The sequence below is a fragment of the Eupeodes corollae genome, chromosome 1 (genome assembly GCF_945859685.1).
Source record: "Eupeodes corollae chromosome 1, idEupCoro1.1, whole genome shotgun sequence".
NCBI lineage: Eukaryota > Metazoa > Arthropoda > Insecta > Diptera > Syrphidae > Eupeodes > Eupeodes corollae.
The window spans coordinates 309640748-309662343 of NC_079147.1; the positions used below are offsets into that span (position 1 = coordinate 309640748).

Here is a 21596-nt window from a genome sequence, read left to right on the forward strand (position 1 = left end):
CCACCAACTTTTTTTGTCAACAAACATTTTGAAATTTATAGCACCTACTTACATTTTAATTCACAAAGTTAGCCGACACACCAAAATACTCGTACATCATCTTTTTTTTTAAGGGAGCAGTAAATAAAATTCAACTTCAGGAAATTTTTAATTCATCCCTAGTTGCTATCGTTTTATGGAATTTGAGTGTTGTTGACATCGCAAAGAAAAGAAAAATTGAATTTTTGGCTTTTAAATATATAAAGTTCTTACAAAATTTGACGCACGTTCGGAAAGACTAACCTTAACTGTTCCAAAGCAAAATTAAAATGGTTTCAATTTCTTACACTAAAGAAACTTATAAATACATAAAATTGAAATTTGTAGGTGTATAGTAGAATGTTTAGCCTTCTTTACTTTGACTTACTTTTATTGAATGAAACTTTAATGAAAGGAACTGTTTTCCATAAAGTCTTGAATGAATTTGATCTCAAATTTACCTTCGCTCCTATAGTTTACAAAAACAACCTCTTTAATGAAAATACCCTTTCCATAACATTCAAGGACATCAACGACCTTCCATTATATCCCATTTCAAGTCATTTTCAATACAAAAACATAAAGTTATAACAATATGCCGAATTCTTCTTCAAACATCCCTCTCCCTTGAACATGCTCGTTTTTCAGAAGCCTACAACATCATCAAGACTTACGTCCTAATTAACTCTGAAAAAAATAAGTGTGTGAGAACAAAACTGAAATTCCTATGTTCACTTCATTCAGATTCTTGAAATATAATTTTAACGAACATCAAAAAGATTATCTCTCGAGTGTCGAGTTAAGACAAGTGTACTATCTTAGCTTGTCATCTTTAATTCAACCATCCCCCTTTAAATGCCAAGACGCATAGTACATGGAGGAAGTCCTTGACACGTTATCCTCAAACCTATAATTATGTTGTTCATCTTCGAATAGAAAACATTATGAAAATAATGTCGACGTTTATCTCTTGGAAAGTTTAGCGTTTTAATCACACAGAATATAAAACAAGATACAGCTTCTTCAAACTATAACCATCCTTATAAAAGTAGGTACAACCATATCCACCATCAGCGTACAGCAGCGTCATCATCACTTTGCTGTAATAAATAATTCAAAGGACCAAAAGGACTCTGTGTAATTTGAGTTGTTTAACAATGCGTGGAAAATTCAGACAAAATACATACATACAGCTCATCTTGTCAGCGAAATTGTCTTCCGAAACAGGCACTTTCACCACAATCTTCGAAAGCCCTACCCTGATGTCTATAGGACTTGGGGTATAATGTAGAATAAGCGCAACGCAATTAATGATTGAGCGACTGAACCTCTGCTCCTTTAACCAAATTGTTTAGGTTCGGGAAATTAGTAAAATAGTTTTCCTGGCACATGGTGGCTCTGCAAATCGGATGATGGTGATGGCGATGGGAAACCTTTTAATGGATTACGAGTTTGAGTGCTGGTGCTGATGCGGAGGAGCGAAATCTAAATTAACGATTTGAATTATTTGCAATTGTTTGTTTTCGAATACTGTATTCCGAATAGTTGGTTTTAGCAGAAAAGCCACCGGAAATGGCAACATTCAGGAGGATGAGTTCCAAGTTGTAGACACATTAAACAATATCCTCACTTCCTCGTCCTCACTACAACACTATGGCAGAGGCGTGATTAATTTGGGCATTATTTGCTTTGGTGGCTTGCTGTTGTTGTTGCTGGTGTTGATGGTGGTGTTGGAGCTTGTGCGTTGACAGGAATTGTGGTAGCAATTCGCAGGGAATTGCCAAAGTTTTTGCATTTAATTTATTGGAGCTGAACGGCAATTTAAATAAACAGGGATGTAATATTTCATTTTATTCTTTACGAGGCACCTAACCTACGTATACAGGGCTTAAGAGCGTTGACAATGGCTTTGAATTGGATTACATTTTTATTATTAGAATGGGATATTTTGTGCGACGGCAAATTATATATAACGGGCAGTGAAACATGCTTTTTCCTAATTCCAACACAAAGTATATTGACATGGGTTGTTATAGTCTCGAGGGGATATTAATTTTCTCAAGGCAAACCGAAAATACGAACATAAAATGTGAAGTGGGGTTGTGATTTTAATTTAGAAAAAAATAAACTTATTAAGAAGGAAGCATTCAATTCAAATTGAATGAGGTTTTGGAAATTTGAAAATGGGCAGAGAAAATTAAATTATGTATCACAATTGGTATTATTGAATTTTTGTAGGTGCTTTAATCGAGTAAACATATTTCGGAAATAAGGAAGAACATTTGTTCATTTTTCTGGGATGAAGATTGAAATTTTATAAGGACTAAAAGGGAATGAATAACTTTTGAATTTGAGGTTTTGTAATAATTTGCCATGAGTGTTTTCCTCGTGGTAAATATATTATGTCTTCAACTTGAACTGATAAATCCCAAGATGAACTTATGTTAAAAATCTTTTACTACATTCAAAGACACATATTAAATTGTATTTTATAAGATTTTAAGGAATAATTCGGAGAAATTTAGATATAGTATGATTTGATAATGTTTAAAAGCTCACATATTTAAAAACTCTTTGAGATTATAATTCTTGATTATACTCCAAGAATGTGTAGAATTTTTAAAGCACCTTAGACCGATATCGTCGGACTTATAAGCCTAATTACTAAAGACATTGATTTGCATTAAATGTTGAGACTGCTCGCTTTATTTATATTTTCTTTATTAAAAAGTATGTTTTTTTTAGAAAACCTTAAAATATAATATATTACTTATTCACTAAGTTCTAACCAGAAAGCTACTTGCACTGAAAGTACAAAGTCATTTTTATTTTTTGAATCAGTCCAGCTACAATTTCCATTAATAAATGAAGTTTACGCAATTTGTTTTAGGTACAGGGTTTTTCAACAGGGACGGTACAAAAGAAGAGTTCCCGTACCATTGAAACAAAGAAGTGCCCGTAGTGTCGAGAATATTTTTGCCGCTGAGGCTTCAGTTTCAGAAAGCTCAAATGTGCCTCTCACACGTCGTTCTCGAGTGTTGGGCATCTCTGTGACGTCGTTGTGGCGAATTTTGCGAAAAGATCTAGGCCTACATCCTAACAAAAGATTAAACTGACGGAAGAACTGAAGCTGCTTGACCACCAGAAACATCGTAAATTGGGCTGAGCAACAACTTGAAAATGATTCGGATCTTCATCGAAAAATCATCTTTAGCGATGAAGCTCATTTCTAGTTGGAAAACGTGTTATCTCACGTTCCAGTCACTTGGCTGTTTCGCTCGTGTGATTTGACGACGTAAGACTATTTCCTTTGGGGCAACGTCAGGTCTATGGTCTATGCCAACAAGCCAGCTACGAATATCGAACGTGAAATTGAAGCAGTATCGGCCGATTTATGCTTGAGAACCGTCGAAAATCGGGTTCAGCAAGCGTGCCCGTGGTAGCCATGCAAAAGAAATCGAGTTAAATAGAAAATGGCATCAAACGTACTTTCAGAAGAATAAAGAATTGCATTGAAATCCAAAACCGTTTTTGTTTTATGAAAGAAAAAAAACTTTTGTAGCGCTCTTATTCAAAAACCCTATATTTTAAACGTTAAATCAACTTAATATTTTTTCTATTTTATTCTGTAAATAGCACTGCCAGTTACATGCCGAATGTAAAACAAATATTTTGTATAAAACTTCCATTGTTATCTATATATTTGAATTGAAAATCAATTTTGTACCAATTCAAAGAAGCTTGTTTGATTTTATTTGACATTGAAATACTCTGAACTACTGATTTGTATATGCACAATCATTGACATAGAAACCAGATGGTTTAAGACCAAGTGTCTGGACTTTAAGCTTTGTTTAATTTTTATTGAGTGAGACAAAGTTCTTCAAAAATAAAACTTAGGTGCTTATTTGGTAGTATTGTCCAGTTATGGCCAGCCTTAGAAGAGGCATTCAGTTATAAAAAGATATTTAAAAACATTTGAATGTATGCTGTTATACACTACTGTTTTATTTTATCGCAGAAAAAGCTTTAGTTTTGGACAACACTTTATGTACGTGCATTCTTCATAGTCAAAGTTATGTAACAAAATTTCTCTGACATCGTTGCAATTAGATCTTTCGACATTAGTAAACAATTTCAAACTTTGGAATAATATAGACTTAAGACCAATTTTGGTACAAAAGCGTCCTATTTACAATTATTTGGTTTTGAAATTTTGGATACTGATAGCAAAACTGAATACCCAAATAATGGATTTCCAAAATTCGTTTTTTTTAAGACTTTTTTTTGTTTAAAAGTAACTTTATTTGTGAACATTAATGATTACACGCCTAATTTTTTGATAAAATTTACGATCTACTAATTTTGTTGACCTCTTGAAATGATTTTGACAAAAAAAACTTTACTATTTTTTAAGATCAAAGGTTTAACATATATAAACACTGAAAAAATCAACACTTTAACGACATTATATCTTCCACAAAAATAAAACCCTTACAGCGAAGATCATATTTTGTGCGGAGAGTTTAAATCATTATTCTTTTTTCGAAATGTTTTATTACAGTTTACATTTTAATACATCCTTTCCATCACCATAATAATCCTTCTTCAAAACTGGTCTTTACACGTTTCAATCAAAAAATCTTTTAAAACTTTTTAATAAGCACCTTAATGTTATACACTCTAAGCAAAGCATGTCTAAATCATTTTCATCTCAGATCTCACTTCTACGCGAATAAAATACAAAATGTTAATCAAAAATACAACCGACACATTTTGTATAACCTAATTCAACTTGAGTAAGTTTTGGTGAAATAAGGAAGGTATAGGCATCTTCAGAGAAGGTGTAAGTTGTTCCTTAGGAAAGGTTAGATGTTCCTACAACTTCCAAGAATTTCATCATAATTTTGTGAGTCGAGTCAGTTTTCGAGGAGATTTAATAAATGCTCTTCAAGTAAATAAGTAAGTAAGAACAAAGTTTCTTTCCTGGTAAGGGTGTTGGCTCGGCTTTTATCCTGTGGCTAAGATAGAGAAAGAGGGGAGTTTCTTTTCATTATTTTCAACCAACAACATTTCGGTAATAAATTCATAATTCTAACAATTATGATTGTTTTCGTAGTTCTTATAGATTTCAGGAAGAAAACTTGCTTAATTATAATATAACTTTGACCTTCTCAATAAGGATAGTGTCAATCAAATGATAGAAGATGTTTTCCAAGAAACTTTTCATAACATTTTCATTAATATATCCGCATTTTGGGAATTTTCCGACTCAAAGTCACCTATAGTTTTATCTATATATTTAACCCAGAACCACCTTTCATACATTCCATTTCCATCAGTTTATAACTAGTTCAATATTAAAATAAGCGGAATTAGTTAGATAAACTTTGTTTGGTTTTATGATGCCAGTTGTAAGTGATAAGTGTTATGAGCTTGGGTGGTTTTGTTGGTTTAATTTCTCTGAAATACGACTTCAGGATAAAAACAATTTATACAAAACAAAAATATACATTTAAATATACTCAAATACACATGAATGTGTATAATTTGAGGTTTTGTTAAAAGCAAAAGTAATAAATTATAAACTAAGAGACAGCAAGGAACTTAAAAAAGTATCCCTCCTACTTTATACTCCGGAACAGACAAGGCTTTTAGACAATCAGCATGGTCACTAATTAATTACATGAGGACAAATTACATTTCATTTTCTTTACTATAAAGAGGAGGATTTTCCAATGGAAATGGTCAAATCTCAAAGAAAAAAGGGGTTTCTTTTTGAATTTTAACCCTTCATTGCTTAGGAGGAGTTCTTTATGTAGGGGAGCACAAAAAATATGGGATTCACTCCACAGTCTTTATTTCATCTTCTATATCATTTTTTCTTTGTCCATGGTAATGGCGAATGGGTGCATTGCCCCAAGTGTTGTATTTCTTATTATTTCTTGCTCTATCTTGTAGACAGTAGCGGATTTATAGAAGACTTACATAAATAAGTACCCCCAAAATAATGTCGTTCATAATAATAGAGTACAAAAAAGATAAACGTCAGTACTCATCTCATGAAGGTACTATAAGTTTCAAGCTGTACTGCCTAAATAAAATGTTGTAGTTGCATCAGTAGGTAGCATTATCCGTGTTTTTTTCGTATTCTATAAATAGTATAGTAGAAAATTCCCTAGAAAACTCATCGGCAGTAGCCAGAAAGAAGATCTGTCAGAATAATAATAAAAAACACACAAATAAAAAAAAAGTTTTGTGAAAATCAAAAGCTAAAATTAACTTAGCAAAAAAAACTATTTAAAACTAATAAAATGGACAATTTTCAAAAATAAATGTTAAGAAAACATCTGGAAATTCAAATTCTATAAAGAAAAAGTTCATTAAACAATTGCATTAAGAAGGGGTTTGTTCGTATACTACTAGATTAACATGTGGTGTAGAAACGAGCTTGAAGATCGCCTCAATTCTGTATATACCTAAATATAGAGTTGGAATGAGCTTGATATTGAAATTTGTGAAGAAAAACCTGTGTGGATTAGTTGGTTTTATATATAATGCATTATGGTCTATTTCTTAATATATAGTTTTTTTTTAATCAAATTAAAAGAAAAAATGGGACATAAAGTAATTAGCTGAACTTTGCAGTTCTTCATTGTTTAACACGAATCAAACTATCTTACTTGCACTTTTTAAGAAACATCGAAACACAGTTTGCATTTAAGAAAGTGCTTGTGTGGTGGAAACACCATGAAGATTTATTTAATCTAAACTGAGATAAACCTTTGGTGGAAACATAGAAAAATTTAATTATCTTTTCTATTTCTATTGTTTTCCTTTGCAAGCCCAATTAGTCCATTTTTACTAACAAAACTAAATAATATCAACATTAATAGATTGATTTTTTCCCCAATGGAAAACACACGATTCCAATAGCACAACTACTCAACGAACAATCAATTGTACCAGGGTTGGGTACGATTTGCCGATTTTAAAAATGTCGATTTAAAAAAGTCGACCATTATAATGTCGAATGTCGAAAAGTCGATTGATAAAAATACCGACCGAACAAAATGCCGACTCTTATAATGTCGATTTTGAAAATATAGACTAGTAAAAGGTCGACAGTGTCGATCAACAAGTCACTCTCGGTTAACTGTTAATGTTGTGTATAGTATATCATTGAATTAAAAATAAAATTGAGTTTCTACATTAAAGAGAGAGTTTCTTGTTTTTTTCTTTACAACAGTCGACATTTTAACCGACAACTTTTCAGTCGACATTTAAATGGGAAACTTTTTTTCTGTCGATCAAACTTCAGTCGACATTTTAAGAGTCTGTAAAGTTTTCAGTTGGCCAGTCGACATTTTTTTTGTCGACCAATCGTACGCCACCCATTGTACCAACATTTTAAACGATATCACATAAGATCCATTCGAGACTCGTATAAATTTCAAAACCCATCCGCAGTAAGATTCTACTAAACTTTATTGCAAGTTACACTTATTTCTGTTCTGTGCCATATTGTAATCGATTTTTTCCAAATCGGCGAACTTTGACATCTTGTTCCTAGCGTTGCCACAATATGAGAAGTTTAACAAAAGTAACACTACTTCTTTAATGTAAGATGTTGTTACTTTTGTGAATCTTTTTTGCATTTTACATTTACACTTTTTTCATCAAGAATTAATGTTTTAAGATTTGTAACTATAACTATAACTTATGTCACGATTCTTTATTTAGTTTGATAAACTTTTATGAAGACTTGTTGTAACGCTGCTTATGTTATACAGATTTTAGTAGCTGGCGCTACTTGTCACTCTGTTCAAAAAGTTCACTTTATGAGTAGAAAATATGTGTATAATGTATGTCAAAACTTCGAAGAAATGTCAAAAAAAAAAAATCAACGAGTATTTTTAGAAAGAGAAATGAATGATTTCCTCACTGAGAAATAACTCGATCAGAAAACTTTTGTCTTTTTCAGTAACAGGATATTTTTATATGGCAAAATATGATAGCTTTAAAATCCTATATTTCTCTGTCTTTCTATAATTAGTGTTGCTATAATTCTAATGTAAATTTGAAAGCTGTCTTTTAAGGTCTTATTACAAACGCAAACGATGATAAAGTAAAATTGTTATAGACAATTGAGGCCTATGTATAAATAAGTTTTTTTGCGACAGTGTTTTGCTTTTCCAATGTATGAATACTTTAGATTTTTGTTGTACAGAAAACTTATATAGACTTCATTTTATAGAAGACAGAGTGCTTTTACAATATTGCACTCAGACTAAAAAAAACTATTTTCAGGGCCCTCCGAAATGCAAATCCACTACTGATTTAATTCCCTACAAAGATTCCATAATGCTTTGATATACAGACAAAGCTGGGCATGGTATCTAAATTATGCAGGCAGACAGCTTTGCCCATTCATTGTCTTCCTTTACGTTTATCCTTTTCTGACATTTTATAATAAAACACAGAAAATCAGAAAGTTTTTCATTCCTTTCTTGAATTCTGCTGTTATGTTATTTTTCTTATTTTTTTTATTATTTTTTAAATAATTTGCATGAAATCTGAATTTCAATTGTTTTCCTAACTATGAAACGATTTGTGCTCTACACTCTACTGCTGCTGCTGTTGCTTTGTTAGATAAAAACATACTTTAAAGGTAAATGGAAAAATGTTAAACATTTTTCTTTAATGGACATTGGATTCATCTATGATTGCGATGGGTTATATTCTTTGGCAAATAACTTTGAACAAAATTGGAAGTGTGAGAAAGAATGCTGTTCTCTGTTGTTGGAAGGAAGAAATTGATGAAACAAGGATACTTAAATATTTTAAATTACGGAAAATGTGATCATTATCCTTTGTATAATATAACTTCGGGAAGTATTGAAAATAATGATGTTTATAATTGAATTTGAACAATGTATTTATTTCAGCATAATTTTGTTTTTAAAATTTTTATGAAAGTAGAGGAAAAGTTGGGAATTTAATCGCAAATTTTCTCTTTAAATGTCTTCAGAAGGTAACAACAGAAATGTCTAACTCAATATAAAAACACGAAAAACTTTGAGTTTTCATCATTGAAATAATGGAAAATTCCAAGATAAGCTTCCTTGTAAGAAAAGGCACATATGAAATGAGATATTTTCGTTGCTCCGATATAAAATGTATGATTTACGGTCTTATGCAGCTCAAGACAAAATTGGGATATTAGGGTTTTAATTTTCTTATATTTTTCAAAAAAATAAGGGACATTATTTAAGTTCGGAAGTATTTTTTGTTTGACAAAACACTGATGGTTATTTAAAATAAAAAGGTCTTAAGGAATATAAATTTACCATTTTTTTCTTCTAGACATAGAATTTGGACACATTACATTAATATAACCCTAACCCAATTCATTCAAGCGAGTAGTACCTTTATTTTGTAATCGGAAAACAATTACAAAAGGTTTGGACATTTCATAAGAATATGTTATAAAATGTATTCCAGTTTTTCAGAGAATGCTAAATTGGATATAGACTAAATAGTTCCTTGAGGTTGCCTTTGATCTTTGTATTTTCATAATAGTATTCCATATGGAATAAAAAATGTCTTTCTTACTTTGAAATACAAATTTAAAGAGATTAAAATTAAAGAACTTTTGATATTATCGATTATTTAAATCATTTATACGAGTTTCTTTAAATCTATTAAATTTATTACAGTTTCAAGTCAATTTATTATTATCTTAAAAAGGTCGCTCTATTGGCTTTTCATATTTTTAAATGATTTGAGTTATTAAAAAACAAATATTCAGAGATTTTAGTGTAACCAAAACTTAAATGTATAATATAACAAGTTTATTTGATTTCAAACTTTATTTGTTTTTGTATTTATAATTTAGTTTTTTTTTAAATATATATTAACGGCGTAAATGGCAATGGGCTTCTCGAAATTGAATGCCTTCGTCTTTGTTCTTTTACATGAAGTTGGCTGCGGTTATTTGTATATTTCCAATGAAGTTGGCGACAATTCTATAAAATAAGGTGTAACTGCCATCGTTCTAGTGCAAACCAAGTATAATGGTCTTCTTACACTAGGTATCTTCAATTTATTATACTACAAATGAAAGGAATAATTGATAAAAGCTATCTTTAGCTTATAATTATATAAATAATATACAATTTATAGATTTTTATAAAAACGAAACAGATCGTAAGTTCACGAACATATTTTAAGTCAATCTACTAAAAACTCAACGAAAAGTATCATAAACCAACGAATCCTTCTCAAATCTGTTTAACCTCAATACAGAATTCAAAAGCCAATAAACAAAAAATAAGTTAAAGCACCTTATATCGCACAAAATGTAAGTTAAATAAATAAAAGAATTTGTTTAGAATCTAAAACCGCAAAATATCTTTTTAACGTAGGAATTTAGTTAATCGTACGAAAATTTGTTTGTTTGATGAAGCGCATCGTTTACGTATGAATGCCATTTCCTTATTCCAATTAAATTTGTATCGACTAAAAATATTTTAAATTAAAATTAGCATAACGATATTTTTAAGTAAGATTTAGGTTCAGTTTTGGCTTAAACCTTTTTAGTCGTAAACATTTTAGTTCATAAAAATTGCATATTCACTTCACCGAAATTTAGAAAAAGTTGAATCTTACATGTCCTTAACACTTCCGCAAAAGTCCCCTTATTTTTTAATAGTTTTCAAGTTATTTCCAAAAAAGTGTACCTTGTTTCATTTTACCCGATTTATAAATTTTTCCTAAGGTCCAGAATAAAAGGATTTTTAGGGAATCGTTAGGGACGTATAAACGAAGGCCAAAACCAAAATTTAGCTTTTTAGGAATAATTGATGTCAAAATAATGCCATTTTTACTAGCGACACATAGCAACTTTATTTCAAGCATTGCATGGTAAAGAATTTCGCACTCAAGATATTAATCAAAGATGACATTACAAGTGGGTACATTCATTCTGTCTATCTGTATATCTGTCCTATACCATTGGGTCGACATGTTCAACATATTCGCGTTGGGCGGTTTTTCAAAAAAAAAACTGCAATCGTCCCATACAAATTTATTGTTCAAGAATCGAAAATTAATTTTTTCTCAAAAACTAACTGATAGATTTTTATAATGTATACTCTAAAGCATCTTGCACATGAGCTACGAACTGGGAACTGTGATTGTTTGCATGTTTTGACTTTTCTTTCTATTCGCAGACAGCGAAGAAATGTCCATTTATTATTAACCTTTTCAACAAACAAAACAAGAGTGGTATGATTTTGAGGTTGAGTTGAACGCGAAAAATTCAATTCGTTGCAGTGTGGATGGTATGTGGAACGCGAATAGACTTTGACAGTTCGTAGCAACTACACTGTAATTTTTTACTACCAAATCGTCTTGTTTTAGAGAACTAAATGCAAATTTTATTATCCTAATATAAGTGTCAATTGGTTTCTTATAATTTAAATGTGTTTTTGTTTGAAATTCACTTTTTGAGATGTGTTAAATCACGTTTGTTCGTCCATTCGTTCATTCGTTGCTCGCTCTCATGTACAAGGCCCTTAAATTTGTTTTTCTTAACTTGGCTTATTTGATGAGCAAAAATGTCTTTTTTTCTGTTTCATACGAAATATTTTTTAAAATTCTATATCCAAAAAACCAGTAAACGTTTTTTAATTAAATTAATTGTAGTATAGAATATTTATTAACACTAAGCTAAATACCAGTTATATTTTGGGAAAATTACTATCATTTAAGTTTTTATAAATAAAATTATTTTGCAGGCATATTTTTAAATCAAAAGGTACTATTTTTAAACAGACATTTTGGATCTAGGAGAAATTTGGTATGACCCAGTCGGTTATTTTATTTTGCGTTATTAGAGATCAAATAATATATAAGTGATGATGATGCATGTGATTTTCGTGAGTTTTCTAAGCTATTTGTTATGAAACAGTTTCTACTTATCAATTCCAGGAAACGCGTTCACCTAAATCAAGTGCAGAATTTTTAAAAAATAATTCTTGTCATGAGTTTTTTCTGAACAATATTTTTTCCCAGAAATATTTAATTTAACTCTTTCTCTTCTAAAAGTTTCACCAGAAAATGATTAATAAATCAATAAATTCATCTTTATGAGCTATCATCTATTCCGAAATTCAACTACATTCAACCGAAAAATGTTTGATGCCTTTTGTTACCCCATTCGAAATTGTACTTCTAATTCGAAGTGAAATTTCGTTCAGTAAAAACTCATAGTAGCTTTTTAACTATCAAACCAACAAAAATGTTTTTAGTAAAACTTAAAATATGGTTAGATGATTTGGGGACGAAGGCTTTTAATTTTTTAGCTTAGAGCTTACACTGAACTGATTTAATCTTTATTACTCGGAAGTATGTAAAAACAAAAATGACTCTTGTCAAATAATTCTACTTTTTATATCAAAGTACAAGTATTCTAACTTGAATTTTTCAAATAAAATTGAAAACACAGTTTCATACAACTTGCAATTCCTGTTCCTTCAAAACAAATTCTCTTGAAACGGAAATTTAGTTTTATTCTGTTAATGTAAATTCTCGACTCAAATTAATTACAATCCTTTATTTAAACTAAACAAAGTAAACCTCATCAATTAATTTGGCAGAAGGTTAAATGTAAATTAATCAGTGTACTATTTCAACATTTTTTATACCGTAGTTATATACCAGAGTTGAGAATAGATACTTTTAATAGGAATGAGAAAACTTCCAGATCTTTTGAAACGAAATCTTACACCTTTCCATCCAACTTACGACGACTACCTTGAAGAGTGGTGCGAGATTTTGCCAACAAATCCTTATTTATTTCTGGAAAAAAAACTTTAATGACTTTTCTCTGAGTTTGCCAACCAAACGAATTTGCAACTCCAACTGCTGAGCCACAAAATTTAACAACTAGATCTAATTAAAAACGAAATTGCGCGGTAGACTGTGTGACCAAACATTGCTCTGGAGCTTTTTAGAGAATAAACCGCATCTATTTCAATCCTAGGTGTATATTCCCACTTACATTTATACTTGTACACAAAAGAAAGAATCCCCAATCCTTGTTATACTTACTGCAGTTGTATACTTTCCATTTGCACATTTTTAATTAAATGACTTCATTTTTGCAGGTGCTGATGCAGATGCTGTTGGTGGTGATTGTATACAACAAGACAGCTTCTTGTTCTTCCTAAATCAAAGCCAAGCCAACCCAAAATACACCACACCAGAGATGAATCCATAATTTCTTGGCAAAAAACTTCAAAGCATTAAACAAAACACTTCTATATTGTCCCCATCATCACAGAGCACAAAGCAAAACCATGGAAACATAGAATGCAGAATCCGTCTCCATCTCCATTTCCAGCTACGTCGAAACATTTGGTCCAGATTGCACTTGCCAGGATGAATGCAACAAATGCCATCAAGAATAGTTTCAGTTATGAATACAACAACACAATGTCCCCATCGCTTCTCGCAACGACGACGTCGATAACAGCAGCGGCGGCAAGAACCATGACAACAGGCACCCAATACTCGTCGTCTTCCTTCTTGCCTCTCTTCTCATCCACAACAACGCCTTCATCCTCGTCTCAATCCCTTTGGTCGACAACAATCGCTGGTGGACAGAACGATACACTTATGGCAGCACGGTCAGCAGACTCTCCGGATGTCATCAAATACGAGCTGGTGCAGATTTTCTTCTGCATCCTGTACTCGACGGTGTTCGTCCTGGGAGTGTTTGGCAATGTACTGGTGTGCTATGTGGTCCTTCGTAATCGGGCAATGCAAACTGTGACAAATATTTTCATAACCAACCTAGCCCTTTCCGATATACTCCTGTGCGTGCTAGCCGTTCCCTTCACACCCCTTTACACGTTTATGGGTCGTTGGGCGTTCGGTAAGACTCTTTGTCACCTCGTGTCCTTTGCGCAGGGATGCAGCATATACATATCGACATTGACGCTCACCTCAATTGCTATCGATAGGTATTTCGTGATCATCTATCCTTTCCATCCGAGGATGAAGCTGTCCACCTGCATCGCGATTATTGTCAGCATCTGGGTGATATCCTTGCTGGCCACCCTACCATATGGCATGTACATGAAAGTGGTGGCCGAAGACACCAGTCCAGCGCCGACAACGCTCCGACCTGCCACCGGGCTCGAAAACTCAACAGTTCCGCACAGTTCGAGCCGATATCCGATATCAGCCTGGACCTTCGCCTTCGAGAACACAACTTCGTCATCGTCAATGGTGCCAACGTATTGCGAAGAGAACTGGCCGTCAGAGCAATACCGCAAGGTGTTCGGTTCGGTCACGACTATCCTGCAGTTTGTTCTTCCCTTCTTCATCATATCAATCTGCTATATCTGGGTGTCAGTGAAACTGAACGCTCGTGCCCGGGCGAAGCCCGGCAGTAAAAGCTCTCGGCGGGAAGAGGCCGATAGGGATCGAAAAAAGCGGACAAACCGCATGTTAATCTCCATGGTGGCCGTGTTTGGTCTATCATGGTTGCCAATCAATGTCGTGAACATACTGGACGACTTCTACGAGAAGTCCAACGAATGGCGCTTCTACACGCTGTTCTTTTTCGTCGCGCACTCCATTGCCATGTCCTCCACCTGCTATAACCCATTTTTATACGCCTGGTTGAACGAGAACTTCCGCAAGGAGTTCAAGCACGTATTGCCGTGCTTCAATCCTTCCAACAACAACATCATCAATATAACGCGTACTTACAATCGCTCCGACCGCAACACCTGCGGTCCCAGGCTGCATCACAACGAGGCCGATCTGGACAACGGGGATAACAACCTAATGCTGACGGAAGATAAATGCTCGAAAAAGAAGGACATTATCATACCACGTGAAGCGACCTACGGCAATGGGGCGGCTTCCATAACAGGCAAACGTGATAAGAAAGGTGTCGATATCCTGCTGAACGATGATCCATTGAAGGAGGATAATGATGTGGATTCGGGCGATGAGCAGACGGTCGAGATGAGGTTTTGCGAGACACCCTTCATGAGTTCGGACAATACAACGGGATGTAGCAACTTCGAGACAAGTACCACCGACAACGAAAGGACAAATGTATCTCTGATATCCAACTAAGGTAAGTTCCTTTTCGTTTTTTGTTCATCCTTTTTATATATTTTCTTTTTTGATAATAAAGTGAAATTTTTATCGTGTGCTTAATGCTTATTGGAACCAAAATCAATGAGCCACAGCTGCTTCACTTCGGGAGCCGTCAATTTTCTTTATATTTATGTTGTGACATCTGGTTTATGATAAAAGGTGTCGTGCTCGTGCACACTCTTTGACTGACTCCGAACAATGGATATGGATGTAGATGGATTGGACATTAGAATAGGTTCCTTTATTTTCATTTGTGTTTTTTCCTTTGCTGCTCTTGACATGTCATTAAAATTGTGTATGTATATAAAACGCTCTTCTGGGTAGAAATGAAAGTTTTGCCATGTTTCAATTAAAATTGAAATTTTACTTTTGGGTATCAAACTCAGAAGTCAATAAATGAGCAAGATTTTATTGCAAAGTAAAATTCATATTCATTAAATTAACAAAGGAAATTAATCAATCTCAGAATATTATCCAAAAAATAATAAAATGAAATTCCAAACTAAAATTGAAAAACAGTCTATTGCAGGCGGAGAGGTAATCCAACGGGCACCTTTTGACGGAGATCTCTTTATGTAGCGTTTGAATTTAGCTCAAAAACATATTCTGAATCTTTTCAGTCAATTATTGACAATATTTCATCATGTTTCGTAACAATACTTTTTAACAGACTCCTTAAATAGCGGCTTGGAATACGAAGCTTTTACATGTCTTTCGAACTATCTCCGAGTAATCTAATTCTTCCACTTAATGACTTGAATGAGGTCAATATTTTCAATTCCACGAAATATGTTCAAGAATTATTCTTCTTTACTTCCAAATTTGTAATACCCGTGGCGTGATGCTTGGTGCGTTGAACTGTCATGCCAGAAGTCTTGGGTTCAGACCCTGCCTGCGCCATCTAAAGCTTTTTTTCACAGGTACTGCATTTTGCGAGGAATTGCCAAATCTTCCAAGAGTAATTCTTGTCGTGAAAAGTGCTTTCCCATATAAGCCGTTAGGAATCGGCTTAAAACAGTAGGTCTCCTCCATTCCTGCCAACACTACTCGCACAAAGGAATGGTTGAGAGTTTTAAGTCACAAGGCCCTAGTTCTAAAAGGACTGTTGCGCCACCTAATTTATTTATATATGCTTCCGCCAATGACCTAATTAAATGTATGTTCATCTCTAAGAACTTGTTTAACTTTTTTTAGTATTACAGACATTTGTTCAAAGCTGAGATTAATTAAAAATTACTTGCGAAGCATAATTGGGCAAGAAATACTCAAGCTTTTAAAATCGAAGTGTAAAGTCATTGATGAATTCACTTCTGTTAAATGCAGACAAAAACTGGTGTTAAACAATAAGATACAACTTTTCTTGCAAAATTGCGAACTGTGACACCAAAATGTTCATCATGTTTGTAGTTGATTTTAATAAAATTTTTTGAATAGTGTAATGGTTCTTTTTTAATAATGACCCTTTTTTACTTCACAAATGTCAAAAGTTTTCATCTTTTAAAGTGACAGCTGTCCAACAAGCGGACTATTCCTAATTAAACTTCTAATTGGAAAATCTTTTATAAAGATTTTTTTTTGTTTAAATTCAATATGATACATTTCTGTCTGCCATTTGAAAATATTAAAAAATCATCCAAATCCAAAAGTCTTTCTTGTCACACAAAAATCTTATTTCCCAAATTCGTTATTTTAATAAAAAATTAATCTTTCAATAAAAAAAGTTCAAGTCAGCCAAAGACCAATCTGCAATCGATTTAACCATTAAATTGGTTAAGTGCTTATCCTTGTTCATTCCACAAAAATCCTTCAAACCACATTTATCTAGTTTATTAAAAAGTTAAGGACAGGCACAGGACACTGCTTACCAAAGACAAATATAGAGCAATTGCCAGTTTCTATGCAGCCACAGACAAGACAGTATTATTGGCTTCTGACCTAATCTCTCAAATGCATCTGCTATACAGTACACTCTCATTCCCATCGTTCCAGTAGTTTACCTCGGAATCAGTATCAGCATCAGAACCTACTCTCGTATATTTCTTTCGGTTTTTATTCCTTTTACGGACGATTTAATAAATTGACATTTTGCCATGAAATTCTACAGATCGAGCTCTGCTGGAATTATTTCGTTATTATTGCGTTACGGTGATAGATACGTATACCTTCAGATTATGAAGTTGTTATAGACTGTAGCTTTTTGGCGGAAAATACTTTATTTTATGGATCAATCAAAACCAAGTGTAGCCTCATCCTGAAGGAGGCAATACGAGAGATTCCATCACAAAAAAAGGAAGAAGGAAAAAGGACACGGTATGGACTCAGGCATCACGGCATGAATCGGGTAGCTTTGGGAGTGGATGAAAGATGAAAATGCTAAGTACGTATTGTATAAATGTTTATGGAGGTATGTTTGATGTTAACATATCCTTAAACCACAAAATAAGGAGGCAGAAAAGGGAAAAATCACAAGGCGGAACTTTGTTACACTAAAAAGAAAGTAACATTATACTGTGGCTCCATGTGGCGGGGATAGACCTTCATTAAAACTATTTAGGTTTAACGTTTTATGCTCAGATATACATGTATAGAGTGTTATTACAATGAGCCCTAGCCGATAAGGAAAACGCATAAAAAAGAAGGAAAGGACGAAGAGGTTTTTCTTTCTTTCATTCCCCTTTTTTGTTTCCTCTGTCAAACTATTCGTACACGGGTTTGAGTACAAAAATAACAATTTTCTTAACATAATCTGAAATCATCCCACTTCAGAAAGAGGACTTTTTAGTGCTTTTATACAGTAGAGATCCTATTGGGATACGCTTGTTTATGCAGGCATTAACGCAACACTTAAAAACGTGTAGTGAAAATGTTTTTTTTTTTTTTAACTGAATTGCGCTTTTAGTTAAATTTGTTTTGTTGCAGTTATTTATACTAGAAAAGTGATTTGATTTTATGATAACTATGTGTAATAATTATTTTTATGTTTATTAAAATCAACGAATAAATTCATTAGCAACACCTATAACCTTTCAAAATTCTAATCAATATATTGATTCATCAAAAAAAAAAGTAAAATATAGATGTTTTTATTTACTCCACGACAAATTTTCTTTTTATTTATGTAAACGCTGGTGTTCCTCAGGGCTCTGTCCTGTCTCTCATACTTTTTCCCATTTTCGTTAATAATCTTCTCTCCGAAAATCGCTGACGAGAGTAACCTTAGCTTTTCATATTGGTTTAGGATGCCCAATTTTTTAATGCAGTTAGAAACCACTTCCTATTCCCTATGAACTTAACTGACATGAATAGTATAATGAAAGTTGAAGATCAAAACGTTGCACTGAATATATATAAATATGTTAGAAACTCGCTTAACTTAAGAGCTTTTATCCTTAACGAATGATAAATCCAGGTTTCAGGTTAAGTAATAAAAGTAATTATTTTTTTATTTCCTTTATAATTGTTGCTTCATATCTTACCTTATTGTTCTGTTAGATAAATTAAAATTATATTGCAGTTACCTTATGAAATAATGTAATATTTACATATTGCCAATCAATTTGTAAAAGCTAAGCTTATAAACAAATAAAAATATCTATCTATCTATCTATCTATCTATCTATCTATCATATTGGTTTATAGATTATCTTGGGGCAGAAATCTTCAACTACAATGTATGATTAGCTCATTAAGTTGTTACTTTGACAGGGTATTGTTAAATGGGGAAGAAAAACTCTAGACAAAACTTAATGGTGCCAATTGTCTTTAAAACGTAATTTATCACCTTTGCCTCTTTATATGAACGAAATTTGTATAAAGGACGATGAACATCTCAAAATTTTCGTTATGTGAACTACTAAACAGATCTTAAGAAACGGTCACATACGAGGTTTCGTCAAAAATACCGCAAATTTTGTGGGTTTCCAGAGACGATATATATAAACTAATGTTGCATGGTGGAAGAGATTCAAGGTTACAAGTGAAGGCCTCCAAATTTCAAACGTATCCCCAAATACAAATCCAACAAATGTTTTTAGACTACAAAGTTGCGCCATAGAATGTCCCGCACATTCACCACACTTAAACCAAATTAAAAATCATTTGGCTGACGTAAAGATGGAAGCATATCGTTGCAGACGAAGTTACTATAAATTACTCTGGTTTATACGCTGTGTTAAGACGAAAACCAAGCTTTTATAGTCGCAAAAGAAATACTTTTTTTTTTTTTATATAGCGGCTTAAAAATTCTGAAATTTATTTAGTTTATTTATATATGTACATATTTTTATAATGTGTTTTCATATTATATTACCTTGGTTTACAATTTGTATTTTAATAAATTTTTATTTATTTTTAAATATTTCAATATGTAGTCTTTCTATTCAGATTTCGAATACAAAAATGAGGTAAAGGAAAGCGAAATAGGTTAAGTTTAGTTTTGCACATTGCAAATTGCAACAGCTGCAATAAAGGTCAGGGTTGTCTTCGAAGTATTGGGTAAACTTACTGCGACAATGCAGATGTCGCTAACATACCGCCTCCAGTAAGCTGACTACAACCCGTATCTGGCTTACTCTCTTGTTCCCTGCCAGCAATGTCTAGAACTGCTAACTTCACCGAAGGCCGCTCGTACACACCATGCTCCGTTTGAACCTTTGCTCGGCGTACCTGTCCGTCCTTTGCGGTAACAACATCAACTACTCGTCCTTTTGGCCAACAGTTTCTTGGCAGGTCGTTATCTACTATGATAACCAGGTCACCCTTTGTAATTGGCTTTGTTTTGATGAACCATTTTGATCTCTTATTGAGTGTTGGTAGGAACGCTTTAACCCATTTCTTCCAAAAAATATCAGCTAACATTTGTGATTGTTTCCAACTCTTTCGCAAATCCAAATTTACCGGATCACAAGGTATTTTCAATCCATTTGAACTACCGAGAAGGAAATGGTTTGGCGTTAGCGCTTCATCATCAGTCACATCTAAGGAAACAAATGTTAAAGGTCTGGAATTTATAATATTCTCAACCTCAATAAGTGCACATCGCAAGCTTTCGTCTCCAACTTTTCTCGAAGAAAGAATTTTGTAAAGTACGGTTTTTATTGATCGTACGAGCCTTTCCCATGCACCACCCATGTGAGGAGTGGTGGGTGGATTGAAATTCCATTTTAATTCTGCTATCACGAACTCATCAGCCACCCGACCTAAGTCAACCTGTTTTAATTCCTCTTTCAACACCTTTTCTGCGCCTCGGAAATTGGTACCATTGTCGCTATATATCTCCAAAGGTGTCCCACGACGAGCCATAAAATTCCGTAGACACATGATAAATGAATCTGTAGTCAAACTATGAGCTATTTCTACATGCACTGCTCGAATAGTTAGGCAGGTGAATAATGCACCCCATCTTTTCTCATTTCGTCTTCCTACCGTCACTATAATCGGTCCAAAAAAATCCACCCCAACGAATGTAAAAGGCCTACAAAACGCTGATAACCTAGCCTTTGGTAAGTTGGCCATTTCAGGAACTTGAGGACGAGCATTCTGAATCTTACAAGCTTGGCAGTCTCGTCTTACAGACTTAAGCAATACTCTCAGCTCCGAAATATGAAATTTTTGACGTATTTCGTTCAAGGCCGTTTCATGATTGAGATGATGATATTTTCGGTGGTAATCGTCAACTACCAAGCTAGTTATGCAATGCGTCTTAGGTAAAATAATTGGTGTTTTACAGTCTATATTTACGAAGTCGGCGAAAGCAGTGCGTCCTTGCATTCTCAATACTCCGTTTTCGTCCAAAAACGGAGAGAGTTTTCTGAGGGGGCTGCTACTGGAAAAAGTTGACGTTTTTCTCATAGTTCGGTGTTTTAGATTTTGTATTTCTTCAAAATAAACTTCTGATTGAGCTTGCCGAAAAAGTAGCATTTGTGATTTTTTGATTGCGTCTGACGATAAAACAAAATCGTGAAGTTTGCTCCAGGACTGCATTTCAGGATTTCTTTGCTTTAAAATATTTTCACTTTTTCCTAGATTTCTTCGCTTTTCTTCTACTTTTTTTTTTTAATCGTTCAACATACATGAAGACATACGCCATAGAACGCCATAATTTTCTCCAACTTCCAAAACGACTCACCTCAATTAATTTACATGAGTTTTCAATTGCATTAATTTGCAGCAAATAAGGTCTATATTCACTTCTGTCTATTGTTTCTATTTGTGGCATTTGTGGCCATTCACTTTGATTTTTGTGAAGAAAAGCAGGTCCTTTGAACCATTCATCGGATGAATCCCAGTTGGGATCTGAATTCCATTTTGTTGCCTTATCTGCCACATTCATTTTGGAGGGAATCCACTTCCAGTCCAAAACACTAGAATACTCCAAAATTTCACCTACTCGGTAC

At 33.4% G+C, this 21596-nt stretch overlaps 2 protein-coding genes across 3 annotated transcripts in view; one reads left to right on the forward strand and one right to left on the reverse strand.

The window, feature by feature from the left end:
- LOC129942846 (prolactin-releasing peptide receptor) overlaps positions 1-21596 on the forward strand; it is a 141751-nt gene that overhangs the window by 77052 nt on the left and 43103 nt on the right. For both annotated transcript variants that reach the window (XM_056051940.1, XM_056051941.1), the window contains exon 2: positions 13191-15178. In XM_056051940.1, the coding sequence (XP_055907915.1) occupies positions 13396-15177 (1782 nt within the window). In that variant the 5' untranslated portion in view covers positions 13191-13395 and the 3' untranslated portion in view covers position 15178. The remainder of the gene's footprint in view (positions 1-13190; positions 15179-21596) is intronic.
- LOC129952291 (uncharacterized) lies at positions 19702-21532 on the reverse strand. Its single transcript, XM_056064810.1, has 2 exons — positions 21329-21532; positions 19702-20901 (listed from the first exon to the last, which is right to left on the reverse strand). The coding sequence occupies exons 1-2, from the start codon at positions 21530-21532 to the stop codon at positions 19702-19704; spliced, it is 1404 nt and encodes a 467-aa protein (XP_055920785.1).